Below are 13,923 nucleotides of genomic sequence, written 5' to 3' on the forward strand. Positions count from 1 at the left end.
GCCTTGACCTTGCTGCAGATATTGAGCTGGTGGCAGTAGAGGGCTATGCGCTGCAGATATGCCAGTAGGTCCTGCTTGCAGGCCGAGTCCGGGCACTGTTGGGAGAACAAACTGAGCACCATGCCCCCCAGGCTGGGCCTGGACTACACTGCAAAACCCACGCTATTGCTGAGACTGAGGTGGCAATAACTTGCTTCCTTTCTTCTTGCTAAGGCAAAGGGCAAGAGATGATTGTTCCATTACCTGGGGAGCGGCACCCCACCCCCTCCACTTTGCTTGGGGTTTCAGTGAATGCTTCCAGCTCCCTCTTCTGACTCTGTTAACGTGGAGAAAGTAGTCGAACCAAGCAAAGGTAAGAAAGAGCAGCCACAAATGGGGACCAGATATGCAGAAATTGGAATGTTCTGAACTAACAATGACCATCCACACCAATGGCTCTGCTGCCTCAGGAACCTTCTCTGCCCAGTTATGATGCCCACAACAAGCACCTGGTGAGAGGAGACAGTCCCATCAGGGAGAAGTGGAGGATATATAAACAAACTGAAGTAAGGAAAAGCAGCACACGGGGAAGTGGTGAACTTGGGCCCAATCGCAGGGGAAGGCTTAGAAGGACATGAGTGTTTCCAGCACTGCTCTTCCACAGCGAGCCCGGGGTCTACGGAGTAAAGGAATGATCCAAAGTGACGATGACAGTGTTCGTAGTTGTATGCAGAATGGAGTGGATGGAAGAAGTGTTACGGTTTGTGTCTAGATGTCCCCAAAGCCACATGCAGTCATGGGGGCAGGATTCTCGAGTTCATACTCCAACCCTGGGATTAATGGTGTGAGCCCTGCACCCAGCCTGCAGCCAGCAGCCTGCACATAATGTCTGGGACACAAGTCTTCTCTGTCATTCCTCCCTTTTGTTCCTGCTTTTGCTGTTTTCCACCGCCATGACGTGCTGCCCTCTACCATGGAGCCAGCTGAGTAGGGACTGAAACCTCCACAAACTGTGAAATAAGCCTTTCCCTCTTAAATTTGGGGCACTAAGTATTTTGTCTCAGCAACAAGAAAAGTAACCAAGACAAGGAACAGGATAGGCCACAGACGTGTAGCCAGGTGGCTTGGGTATGTGGATTAAGTGGTTGAGGAAAGACTGCAAAGTTTCCCGAGAAGCAATCTCATCTGTTATCGGGCTATGTATGGGCTGGGGGAGTTGAAGGATGACTTCACAATTTTTGCCTTGAGTCAAGAGAGACAAATGTCATTCACCTGAGGCCTAAATGAGGCTGATTTTGGATGATTTTCAAGGAAAGAGTGGGGAGGATTTGCAGCCATAAGTGCTAAGAGCATCACAGGAAATGCACTGTGAAGGTTCCAGAAGCAGGAACCAGTCACATGGAGGAAAAAATGGGCAAAGCTTGGAAGCTGAGGACACAGAAGCCGGTCTCTAGGGGGCAGGCACATTAGCTTTCCAAAACACTTGCCGCCAAAGGAACTCCTGACTCATATGAGCTCTGACCCTTCTGAGTGCAGCGTGATGGCTTGCAGAGGCAGTCCTGCTAATGCTAGTTCTGAAGTCAGAAGTGAGGTAAGAACAGGAGAGTTTGTGCTAGCTCTTGTTTGGTATGATCTGATGCAAACTAGGCCTAGCTCTTAAAACTTGCCCAAAAAGACACAGGCATTTAGAAAATTTTCCAGGATGAAATGAGTGAGAGTGTTATGTCCCTCAAAAATGATCATCACCACCTCCTCAAACAATGGTCCAGGCTAAGCCTCTGACTTACATGGTCTGCAATGGTTCGGCCAAGCTTATCCATCCTTGATCCTGCCTCCGCAATTTTCTTGGCAGCACTGATCACATCTGATGTGTTTTTGAGTGGCCCTTTACCCCTAAAAAAGACAGTAAAGATCCCCATTGGTAACCCCTTTGCCAGTTACAGAGCTCACAACAAAAGATATCTACAAAGCAGCCCAACGTGGGGAGAAAACATCCCTCTGTACAAGACGCTACTCACCGGGTGAAGTCCGTCATTTCCATCATAATCATGCACATCTGCTTGGCCAGCACAATGATGTCATTGCCACTGTCATCCCATTTGGACACTTCGGCATCCAGCTTGCTCTTTTCTTCCTGGAAGCTGGCCACCTGTTCTGCAATCTTTGCTTTTTGCTCCTGGGGAAGCTGAGCCATGATTGCCTATATTGGAAGCACAGAAAGCTCTTATATAAGGAGAATATGAAGTTCTCACAGTGCATTAGCAAGGATATTTCCAACAGGCAATCTATGACATTGGTAGGATAATGCTTTAATAGGTTTCATTTTGCCTGAAGGGCTATTTCTTATTTCTCTTAGAAATTTAAAAGCCTAAATTCCCGACCCACTTTGAAGACCAAGTCTTACTGTGGAGGGGAAAGAGCCTATGAAGGATAGAAGGCTAATGGAAAGCCTCACAATCACACCTGGCCAGAGATGGGCCCTGGATGAATTAATGTTTTAAGTTTCATCCTCTGCTTCCTGCAGTCGAAACAGAAAAGGAGAGGAGGTAATGAATTTGTGCAGCCCTTTCTCCTGTGAGCTTAGTGGAGACGTCCAACTTTTCAAGGAGTTGGAGGTAGCTATGCCATGTAAATTGTGAGGGCAGCAGGCAGAGAAGACTTATGTTAAGGAGCAGAGGCCGCAATACCCGTCAGTGCTGAGTGCCTGCTGCTGGACTTCAGTCCACTGGCACAGGCTGGCTCTGCTCAGCCTCCCAAGAACTCAGCCCGAGCAGGGGAAAGGAGGGACTGCGCGCTGTTCTCGATGGATTTCCAAGGAGTGAAAAAATAGACTCCTTAGAAATATATCTTGGCGTTCTTCCAAAAACATAAATGCTATTGATTGAAGATTTAATGACTCAGATGAATGCAATGGCTCTGACTGGTTTTCTTGAATGTACCACTGTTATTTTTTTAAATTCATGAATAATTAAATAGCTCAACCCATGGTATCAGTAAAATGGGCAAAGGCAGCAATCTTTTTCAGATTTCACAATCCTTTTTAACAAATGCTACATTGACTAGATCCTAGGCTTCTCCTGACCCAGGGCTTTATCAAAAAACCAGAGCCTTGGGGTACAGCTGAGCTGGCCCGCATTCCTGCCTTGCTTGGGCTGATGACAGTTTGGGAGAAACCCACAACTAACCAGCAGATGCCACAGTGCAGGTTACCTTCAGTCCTGCTGCCAGAGGAAGAGAGAAGAAACCAGTACTCTGAATGCAGTCTCTCTAGAAGAGAAAAAGTCCAGGCCAGAGAGAGGCTACAGAATAACTGAAAGGGTGCTTCTTACCCGGGCACTTTGGCCAGCTATGAGCTGATCATCTTCCGTCTGAACGCTTGTCCTACTTCTGACATCAAAGTCTTCTGTCTCAAAGTCCGAGTCATCCAGTTCCTCAGGGGTCTGTCACCAATATAGAGGCATGAGTCAGACACAGCCCTGAGCCATTCTTTGGCCATGCCAAGCCTCTTGGCCAAAAGCATGGAGGCCCCAAATTCTAAGATTTATCATGCAGGGTTTTAAACACTTGTGGGTAAAATCACTCATCACTGATGCATGAACCTCCACCCCAGCACTTTTCTTACTTACTTTTTGACACTAGGTCTCAGTGTTGCCCAGCTTAGTCTTATATGATCCTCATTCCTCAGCCTCCTGAGTTAAGAGGTACATGCCACCAAGCCTGGCTCATTTTCACTTTTTAAACTTTCCTACTCTTAGGGGGAAAAGAGACAATTATATAGTACTGGGCTTTCTCATAAGAACTGCTTTGAGGAGTAAAAAGAAGTAATGTATTCTAAAAATCTGGTGGTAAAGTATAATACTAGGGCATGAACCCGGGGCCTTTGCACAGAGCTATATTCCTAGCACACCCCATCTTTGAGGTACTGGGGATCGAACTCAGAACCTTGTGCTTGCCAGACAGGTGCTTATACCTAAGCTATCTCCCCAGTCCCTTTTATTTTGAGATAGGGTCTTATTAAGTAGCTAAGGTGAATTTAGTCCTCTCGCCTCCGCCTCCCAGAGTTCTGGGATTACCAATGTGTACTCTTGTGTCTAGCTTTTTTTTTTAACATTTCCATCAAAGGAAAAAAGGAGATACACCAGGTCAGCAGTTAAAGGCTCAGTAAATTAAAATAAAAAATAATAATAATAAATAAAAAATTAAAAGAAGATTGCTGACTCTAGATCTTTGTTCTAATTATGAAATGAAATTCTTACTTTGCACAAACTCCCATCCTCTCTTGATTAGCTACTGACTTGAAACACAATGTCGTCTTCTGGCAGTTATCAGTTAGGGGGCAGCAGACGGAACAGCTTGGGCTGGCTCTCAGCCCAGCTGGCCCAGCCTGGGCAGGAGAGCAGTGAGGCAAGGCCCTCATCTGCACCATGCCCCCATCCAAACCTGGCCCAGGGGCTCTCAGTGAGGTTCAGATGGATGGACAAGGGGTAAGTGCTGCAGAGTTACTTGGCATCTTGGCTCCTGATATGAAGTGAAAACAGAGGGTAGGATGGCAGGTGGTATGAGTGGGTGGGCACTCAAGGCACCAGAGTACCACATGCTGGGTCCTGCTGACTTATTAATGACATTAACAATGCTACCACACTGGTGGTACAGATGTGTATCAGTGTGTGCTTCTTTAAGGAGCTTCACAAAGGAGTGGCTCAAACAGCATCTCTGCTTCCCCACCTCCCACCAGCCCACTACAGGCCAAAGAACTCTGGCTGTGTTCATCCATCCAAAGATCTATTGCTGAGTACATTGCTTAGCACTGTCCTGGGCCCAGAAGACAGCACATGGCTGATGACTCTCGCTTCCTGCTCTCACACACCCTCTGATGGAAGCAATGGCAACATACAAAATACATGGGCGAGTGATCCTCACTGTGGGTGTTGGAAAGTGAGCCATACTATATAAGAGCTGGGTGGTCAGGGAAGGCCTCAAAAGGCAGCTGGTGGATGAGGACCAGGGAGCCCACTACCTGGTGCTCTCCTCTGGGAGAGCAAGCAATGATTGATATAGGGAAGTGAGGGGTATGGTGCTAGAGGGTCTCACAGGCCAGTGTGAGGCCAAAGAGGCAGGGGCACCTCAGAGACACCATGATCTGGCTGGGGCTGAAAGGGGCTGCATTGTTTCTTTTGTGCAGATTAAACTATACACTGAAGGAGGAAGCAAGGTGCCCAGGAGAGAGACTAGGGCTGGGGGCAGGGTGGCCTTGCTGAGGTCCTCTATCGCAAGGACCTCCAGTAAGACCTGCTGCAGATCAGATCTGAAGGATAAGAAAGATAAATCTAGGGAAATTCAAGGTTTGGGCCAGAGCAAGCGAAGGAGTTTTTATCAACCAATGCACAAAGACTAAGAGAGTGGCCAGGAGCTGGCTCATGGACAGTCCACTATGCAAGTGGAACTTAGAAGGGTCACCTCAAGAAGAATTCTCATTCAGATATACCCAGGGAAGGCACACAGGCATGACAGAGAAGGGACCAAGGACTTTCCAACAGTCCCTACTAATGGAGACAAATCAGCAAAGGAGATGGGGCGGGAAGGGAGATTTTTTTTCTCATTTCTTAGAGGGGGTTAATAACTGTATCCATAAGTAAAGGTGCAGAGGGTGAATAGGTGATATTGTGTCTAGCACAGGAAATGGCTTCAGCCAGGAGCACTGACAGGGATCTTTATGGCACTAGGAGGGCATGGGCATAGGCAGCAGGGAATGGACATGTTAACTGCCTTGGTGCCTTTGGTGGAACTGCTAAGAAAGCCGGACAGAGAGGGGGAGAGTGGAGAAGTAGAAGAGAGAAAATGGTCCCAGATGTCAAGACCAGTGTGGGGAGACTGTTATGGGGGCCCCAAGGATGCACACACAGTCATAGCCTCAGCAGCACAATAGGCTTCACTAGAGCTGTATTTTGCAAGGCAAGGACAAGGAAGGGGCTAAAGGGTATGAGCCAGACTCCAGGGTAGAAGGGAGTGAACAAAGGACCTGAGGAGCCACGTTAGTATGACATGCAGAGAGGAGCAACTGCTGAAGGCACTGTTGAACTTGAAAGATGGCTGGAATGCCAGTGCCATAAGGAGCAGCCATGCACTAGGTGAAAGGACAGGCTGCAGACAGACAATGGAGACATGGGGCTATGGAGTGAGACTGAGGTAGGGGAGCATTACATGTTGAGAACCTGAGAGGCCCAAGTACTGGAAGGATGATTCCTGAATTAAGACAGGAATAGGTCAATAGTTCGACAAGCAAGGAGATAAAACACAGGTGTCTCCAAAGCCCTTCTTCTCTCCTGAGTAGGCACTCCAGGCTGGCCTCACCTCTGCTCTCAAAGGCCTTCCCCCTATGCTTCTGTCCACTCTTTATATGGGTCTGGTCATCTAGGAGATTCTTCTAAGACCTTTGTTATTCTTCACTTCGAGCATACACAAAACATGGTATATGTGTTAGGTCCTGTGCCAGAGGCATTGCCTACACTCCATCTCAGTAAAACCACCAAAATCACAATCTATCTCATACAGTGGGAAAAAAATTCCATCCCTTTAGAAGACACAGCCAAGCTGCTTTCCCCAGGCTAGGCCTCTGTGGCCTGAAACATCTTCTAGATGAATGCATCAGCAGCCATTTGGACCCTCACTGCCTATTATGGTTAGTGTGTAGCTGTCAACCCCAAAGCCTCATACAGTCATTGGGGCACGGTTCTAGAGTTTGTGATTAATTCCTGATCCAAGGATGGGACTATGGGTGTGCTATACCCAACGTGGGGCAGATAGCCTGAAGGCAAATAAGGGGGAGAAAGATTTACTCCCAGTGGTCACTGCTGCTGCTGCTACTCCCATTTGCTCTTGCTGTTTTCCAATGACATGAACTGCTGCCCTCTGCCATGTGCCACTCTGCCTTGGAGCCAGCTGAATATGGACTGAAACCTCCATTAACTGTGAGCTAAATAAACCTTTCCTTCCTTCTGGGCATCAGGTATTTTTGCCTCAGCAACAAGAGAAAAGTCGGGGCTGGGGAGATGGCTCAATACAGTAAGTGCTTCCCTGGCAAGCACAAGGGCCTGAGTTCAATCCCTGGTTTTGCCAGCGAGGGGAGGGGAGGGGAGGGGAGGGGAGGGGGGAGAGAGAGAGAGGAGAGAGAGGAGAGAGAGGGGAGAGAGAGAGAGAGAGAGAGAGAGAGAGAGAGAGAGAGAGAGAACTGAGACATTGCCCTAACCTCACACATGCAATGACATCTCTGCATCATTAGGGCTGCTTCTATTTGTTATGTGTTTGCCAGCGTGGAAAGAACTTTGCAGAAATAGCTGCGTGCATCACCACTGTTATATGTGACCCAGGGCCTTTTCCATACCACCAAGTTACAATCACTGCTTTCTTTGTATTTATGCAGCCCAGCCCATCCCTGAACATGGATTCTTCCTAGACCAGCAGGTAAGATACAAAAGCAAAGGCCTCTACTATTCCCAACCCTCACATGTCCAGGGGTGCCTGTGAGTTGGCTGTACACAAGCCTTGACCAGTTCTTTCCCCCATCCCTCCAGTGAGAAAAGCAGGTCTTGCCTGACTGTTCTTATACTGCATGCAAAAATGAATGAGCCTGAGGGAGCTCCCTTAGAAATGGTCTGTTTCCATCTGACTTCCTGGCAAGGTCTGCGGGCCAGGCTGCAGGCGTAAAAAAGTGTTGCTCCTCCTTTGGGAGCTCGCCTAGGAAACCATGAAGGTGTAAAGGAAGCTCTCTTGCATGGTCTGCATAACAACACAGCACAATCAGTGTAGTGGGGAGACCCTGTGCTCCACAGGCCTGCTCGTACAGCCTGGCCACAGACCTGAGGCATTGAGGTGACCCTGGGGAAAAGTAGGCACAAGCACTACCTTCAGACTCCAGACAACATGCTTTGCTCAGAGCAGAATGCGAAGGATCAACTGCTCTAGAAAAGCAGCTGGGAGACTCAGGCCCTGCATGCTGCAGATGTATGATGGAGGGGCTGCATGTTTCTGAGGCCTCTTTGTGCCAATCCCAAAGGGGATAAGGTCTGCAAGCAGTGACAACTGCTGCTTTCTCAAAGGGTCATGTAAGTTCTACAGGAGGTCACTTATACTCAGCTCTTGGGGAGGAGCTCAATATTTTGCCATGAGCCAGAGAGCACCACTGAAACTGCCATGGCCCCCGACCCTCAGGATTCTATTGTCTGACTCAGTCTAGCATCTCTCATTAAGGAGAGAAAAAGTGCTCCAAGTAAAGGATGATTTCACCCAGCACCAGGAATACTCTGAAACTAACTTAAGAATCTATACTTTCTGTAGTTTCTCCTGTAATTAAAACTGAAACCTGACACTAAGATGACTGTCTGCCCTAAATTAAGGCATCAAGACCAACTCTAGTGCTAGTTCCCTTTCTTGGCCCAACTTTGGGCTCTAACTTGCAAATAACAGTTTAGACAACATAATTAAATATATCTCCTCCTAACAGATTTTAGATTCATGGTTTTAATATGCTGCCACTGCATCTGCCGAGTTCCAGAATGATGCATTGCTCAAGGTTCAGCAAATGATAAGAAGCTGCTAAATGTCTGGAATGCAGTTACTCACCCTTATCATCAACACTGCTTTTCTGATGTCCCGGATGCCATCATACACAAGGCGGGAGGCATCAATAAACTCATTCTCATCCATGGGCTGTGCAGGATCTGAGCTGAGGGCTTCCACAGCTGCTTCCACTTGTTCAGTGAAACGGGGCATGACTAGAAACAAGCAGCAGGCAGGGTGCACCGGTGAGCAGATAGTATTCCACCAGCTTCCCTGAATCCTCACCTAGCAGTGGAGCAAGGCTTGGGATGGAAGGCTGCTGCTGCTACCATGCCAACCAAATTTATGGGAAGTATTTTACAAAATCTCAAATCATCTTATTTGTCTCTCACCAGGGTGCAAAAATGCTTGAGAAACTGAAGTGAAACTACCTCTGGCCTTTGCTTAAGAGTGGAACCTACCTTAATAGCACTTATTCACCAAGGAGAGACTTAACTCAGTTCTTAAATATTGTGTTCAGAATTAGTACCATGATTACCCCCGAGATGCACATGATGGAATAATGTGTTTGAGAGGCAAGACTTTGTTTTTTTATTTTATTTTTTTTTAAAATTATTTATTTATTTTTATTACATTTATTTATTGTGTGTGTGTGTGGCCAGCTCAGCCCACCAGGGGGCGGGGCGGGCTGGCATATGGTGCTGGGGATCGAACCGTGGTCCCTGTGCTTTGCCAAGCTTGTTTCAAGTAGGTGCTTTAGACCACTGAGCCATCTCTCCAGCCCGAGAGGCAAGACTTTGGCTAGCCAACTTTATACATGTATGACCTACCATCTCCTCTGATGAGAGCCGAGTTTTCTTATCCCAACTCAGGGGCAGGGCTAATGGGATGGCCTGCTCTACCTGACAATGGTGTGGGGAGTGGGGTAAGTGAGCACTAAGGAGACAGTCCACACACCTGTGTTGGAAAGCAGCTTGGTAGCCTCCAGAACTTTCTCTGTGTAGACCCCTGGCTCATAGTAATCCATCTCTGAGGTCACTACGTGAATGACTCAGGCTGCCCAGCCTCGAACTACACCAGCTGTGCGATCTAGCCCATCCACATCTTTCTCTTGGAGAGCAATAACACATTTGTTCACATCTTCCAGAATGTGATTCTCTGAGGAATAAGCAAAAGGTTGAGTGAGAGAGGAGGCCTTCCATGAGGCTGACCCTGTAACTTGGCATCTATCATTTACTTAGTGTTTGGTGCCAGACATGTCATGCATCATCTCACTGCTTGTTCCACAGAAACTCAATCTGTGACCACTCTAAGTAGAATGAGAGCAAACGAGACTCATATTTGAACCATTTTTCTATAAACCAGGCAGAAAATTCTCATCGCAGAAACCTTAATTATTCTTCCTTTTACATAATTACACTTCCTTATGTTTCAGAGTACAAACACAAAGACTTTAACCCATCCGTCTCCTCCTCCCTCCAGGATGTGCTCATGACAATCAGACACCCACACCCGAGAGGTGCTCAGGGCAAACCCAGGTGAGGTATTTAGGACTTCTCAGGGTATGTAGATGGGCCTGCTGTGACATCTGCAAAGTTCCTGGAGGGGTAAACCAGCGGATCCCATTAAACTAAGTGGTACTTGCTAGTCACATAGCTGGATATGTAGGAGATAGCCGATTTTTTTCTCCTCAGAGCAAAGAGTTTGCTGTCAGCTTCATCTGTAATAAGTAGAAGCAATCCCAATGTCCAAGGAAAAGGTGGATAGATGGATTATGGATCTTGTGAAGCCAGTAAGACAGCTGAGGCAGATCTAGGTGGGCAGATTCAGGAGGGGTAAGGGATACTCTCGCTGACAGCTGCACAGATCACCAGAAAATAGTCCAGGTGACAGGGCTCGGTGATAAGGTGAGGCAAAATCCAAAGGCTCACTTGGTCGTGCTGCTCAAAAGAGAGCTTTCTTCCAGGCATCTAAGAACACTTAGAAGCAGTGTCTGCTTAACTGTCGAAAACCAAGTTCTGGCACTAGTTCTACTGGAAGAGCCAAAATAATGATGGCAAATGCAATGTTTAAGACACATGTCCGGGCAGTATTTGTTTATGCCAGCTCTGGCTATCTGATGCTTTGAATGTGTCATTATCCAGGACCAGTTTTGGAAGCCTCTGTTCCTTCTCCACAGTCTTTAACATCTTCAGTCAAGTTGCACATGGCTGTGTCTGGAAAACAGATCACCATGTGACTTCTGAAGATGCCTAAAGCAAGAAATTAGCCATGGTGTAACTTCAGCCACTGTTGTGCCAGACCTTAGGCAGCAGCTTCTCAAGAGAACCCTACTCTTTTAAAAGGCTTCAGGCAGAAACTCTAGAAAGGTCTCCGAGTCTACAAGTATGATGAAAAAGATGGAAGAGATGTGATTAAAAACAACAAAAACTGTTCCACAGAAAGCAAGGGAAGTAGTAAGAATTCCTATTATAGACAGGAAACAATGATTAATACTAATACATGTGCTATTTTAGCTTAAAAGAGGAAATTTACTAAACTTAGAGCTCTTGGGGGTATTTGAAGCAATTATATGAGTAAATGACTCATCACAAACTCTCAATCAGATATGATGGCACCTGCCTATGATTTCAGCACTCTTCTGAGGCTGAGGCAGAAGGATTCCAAATTATAGTCCTCCTTGGGGAACTTAGTAAGACCCTGTGTTTAAAAGAAAGGGGGGTGTTTAGGGATATAGCTCAGACTAAAGGCCCTGTGTTCAGTCCCAGTAACATTCCTCCCCAAACAAAATCAAACCCTCTACATATTAATCTAAAGAAGTGGGCACTAAGGCTGCCATCACTAGTGCCTTAGGTTGAAAAAGCTGCTTTTACTAAACCTGACACAATACTGATTTATAAGATATATCTTGTACCACAAACAAATTCAAATAAAACTGAATCTGTTTTCTCATATCACTGATTCTAAGACTCAGCCTGTCTCAGAATTGTTAATACTAGGAGGGTAAGGTATATCTTTGAATCAATGAAACATGGAATTCTTTCTCTGTTCATTACACACAGTAGTGCAAACCTTTATTCTAGAAGCCTGCATTTTCAAAAATCAATTTAGTATTGATTCTTGAATCCACACTAAATTTCTTCCGCTGATCTCAAACTAGGGAATGGCACACCATTTAGCAGCAAAGGAAATCTACTTGATTGATTGATTAAATCAAAGAAGACCGCTATTTTAGGAGGCTGACTACAGTAATATTCTCTCTTAACAAATGGCTCTATGAAAGCCCAGACTACCTGAGCCACCACACAATACATGGGACCCAACACCAAGCCTGCTTTCCCCACTTGAACCATCAGGGGAAGTCTCCTACTCATGTGAAAATGTGGGAAGTCACAAAATGCTCACACTAACTGAAATCACATATTCACTTCAGCTTTAACTAAATTTCCAAGGAAGCTGTGCACAGGTTGTCCATTCTGAGTGGACCCACCAAATCAACTAAAAACTTAAAACTATTTAATGGCTCTTATTTGCAGGTACTTCTAACAGGGAAAAAAAAATAAATACACCTGACAGTCTATCTATGCAGGTGCCCATGGCTGTCAGTGGACACCAAAGGGATCCTATCATGGACACTATATCTTTGTCACCTGAACATTTCTGCAGCCCTGCAAATGCTGATCTACCCCACCATTCTAATGGCCACACAGGACTCTGTAGAATAGAGGGGCCATAGTTAACTTATCCACTCTTCACCAGGACATCAGGCTGAAGAAAGCATCCATACATGCATAAATTCATTCCTTCATTTTATTTTAATTTTTAGGAAACTGGGTCTGTAATTTAGCCTGGCCTTGAAGTCACAATGATTCTCCTGCCTCAGCCTCTCAAGTGCTGGGATTACAGGCACATACCACCATACCTGGCTTAAAGAAAACATTTTTTTACAGGTATCCTGGCAAATGTTTGTGGCTTCTCCTTGGGGAAAATTTCTAGCAATGAGATTTCTGAGTTAAAAGTAGTTGTACAGTACCTAATTTCCTTCCAGAAATCACATTAATCGAGTATCTTCTAGAAAGCATGCAAGAACCCCAAACCCCAACATCTGACAACAGGGACTATCTTCATGTTCTTCAGCCTGGATAACTTATCAATGCCACCTAGGTACCCACAGGAAATGATACTACTGTTTCATACTTTATGTGGGCTGACTCTAAGCCAGGCACTGTTCTGGGTGCTTGACACTTAACTCTACTTGCAGGGTTTTTTTGTTTTGTTTTGTTTAAATCATTATTAATTAGTTAAGAAACCAATGTACAGGGCCAACCTGATAGATCAGAGGACTAAAGCGCCTTAGGCTGGAAATAGTGGCTGGGGTTCAATCCCTGGTGTGCTGTGCTGGCCCCATTCGTGGGGCACACTGAGACAGCAAATGAGATGGGGCATGGTGGCGCATGCCTGTAATCCCAGCACCTGTGAGGATGTAAACAGTAGAATCACTACTATCAGTCTGATCTACGCATAGTGAGACCCTGTAAACCCTGTCCTAAATACAGAAGAAAAAGAAAAAAAAAAAGGGGGAGGGGGGAATGGAACCAATGTACAGAAGGTCTGAATGCTTTGCTCAAGGACACAAAGCAAGTGGGCACAGGGGCCCGGAATCAAACTTCCTAACTTTACCAATAACTGCATCACTTCCTGCAAAGGAAAACTAATCTACAATTTTGCTTTCTGCTATGAAACATAAAAACCAAAAGTTATGATAACTTTTTTGCACCCCAATCAGTCCAAATTATTGGGATGCACTAACAAAGAGGACCCAGTCCTAGCCCAGGCCCAGTGAGTGTGTGGGAGAGCTTCCGGCTACCCTGCGCCTGCAGGACCTATTACTGGTTCCAGCCCAGGTGCAATGTGGGTGAGACCCTCTTCCACCCCCTTGGGACACCTCACCACTCCGCAGCACCTCCCCTACCCCGCCCGCCAAGTAGGAATTTCTGCCGCGTTCCAGGAACCCCCAGACCCAGTCCTAGCCCAGGCCTGGTTAGTGTGTAGGACAGCTGCCTCTTCCCTCTACTCCACCTTGTCTCCTCCACGCTCAGCTCAAGCCTGGCATACAGGCCTGGGGTAAAACCCTGTAGCTTCAATCCCTGCAGAAAGTGTAGAGGATAGAACCACCCAGCTAGTCCAGGAGCAGAAAATCTTTCCAGAGGGGCACAACAGGTTCACCCCCAAGGACAGCAGCACGAAGGAGATGAGCACAGCAGCCAGACCCAAGCAAGGCACAGCTGGATAAATCCAAACTTTGTAGATCTGAACCTGAACTTCAGTACATGCTAAGGTTATAACTGCAACAAAGATCTACAACAAAGGTTAGAAGACAGTGCTACA

At 46.4% G+C, this 13,923-nt stretch overlaps 1 protein-coding gene across 1 annotated transcript in view; it reads right to left on the minus strand.

Annotated features, from left to right (window-relative positions):
* Positions 1-13,923, minus strand: part of Ctnna1 (catenin alpha 1) — a 206,210-nt gene that overhangs the window by 4,567 nt on the left and 187,720 nt on the right. Inside the window, 6 exon segments of the mRNA XM_023703371.1 lie at positions 3-95; positions 1,767-1,872; positions 1,998-2,179; positions 3,309-3,419; positions 8,599-8,750; positions 9,493-9,693. Coding sequence (XP_023559139.1) covers positions 3-95; positions 1,767-1,872; positions 1,998-2,179; positions 3,309-3,419; positions 8,599-8,750; positions 9,493-9,693 — 845 coding nt within the window.

Source organism: Octodon degus, unplaced genomic scaffold, assembly GCF_000260255.1.
Source record: "Octodon degus isolate 3935 unplaced genomic scaffold, OctDeg1.0 scaffold00169, whole genome shotgun sequence".
In the NCBI taxonomy this organism is placed as follows: domain Eukaryota; kingdom Metazoa; phylum Chordata; class Mammalia; order Rodentia; family Octodontidae; genus Octodon; species Octodon degus.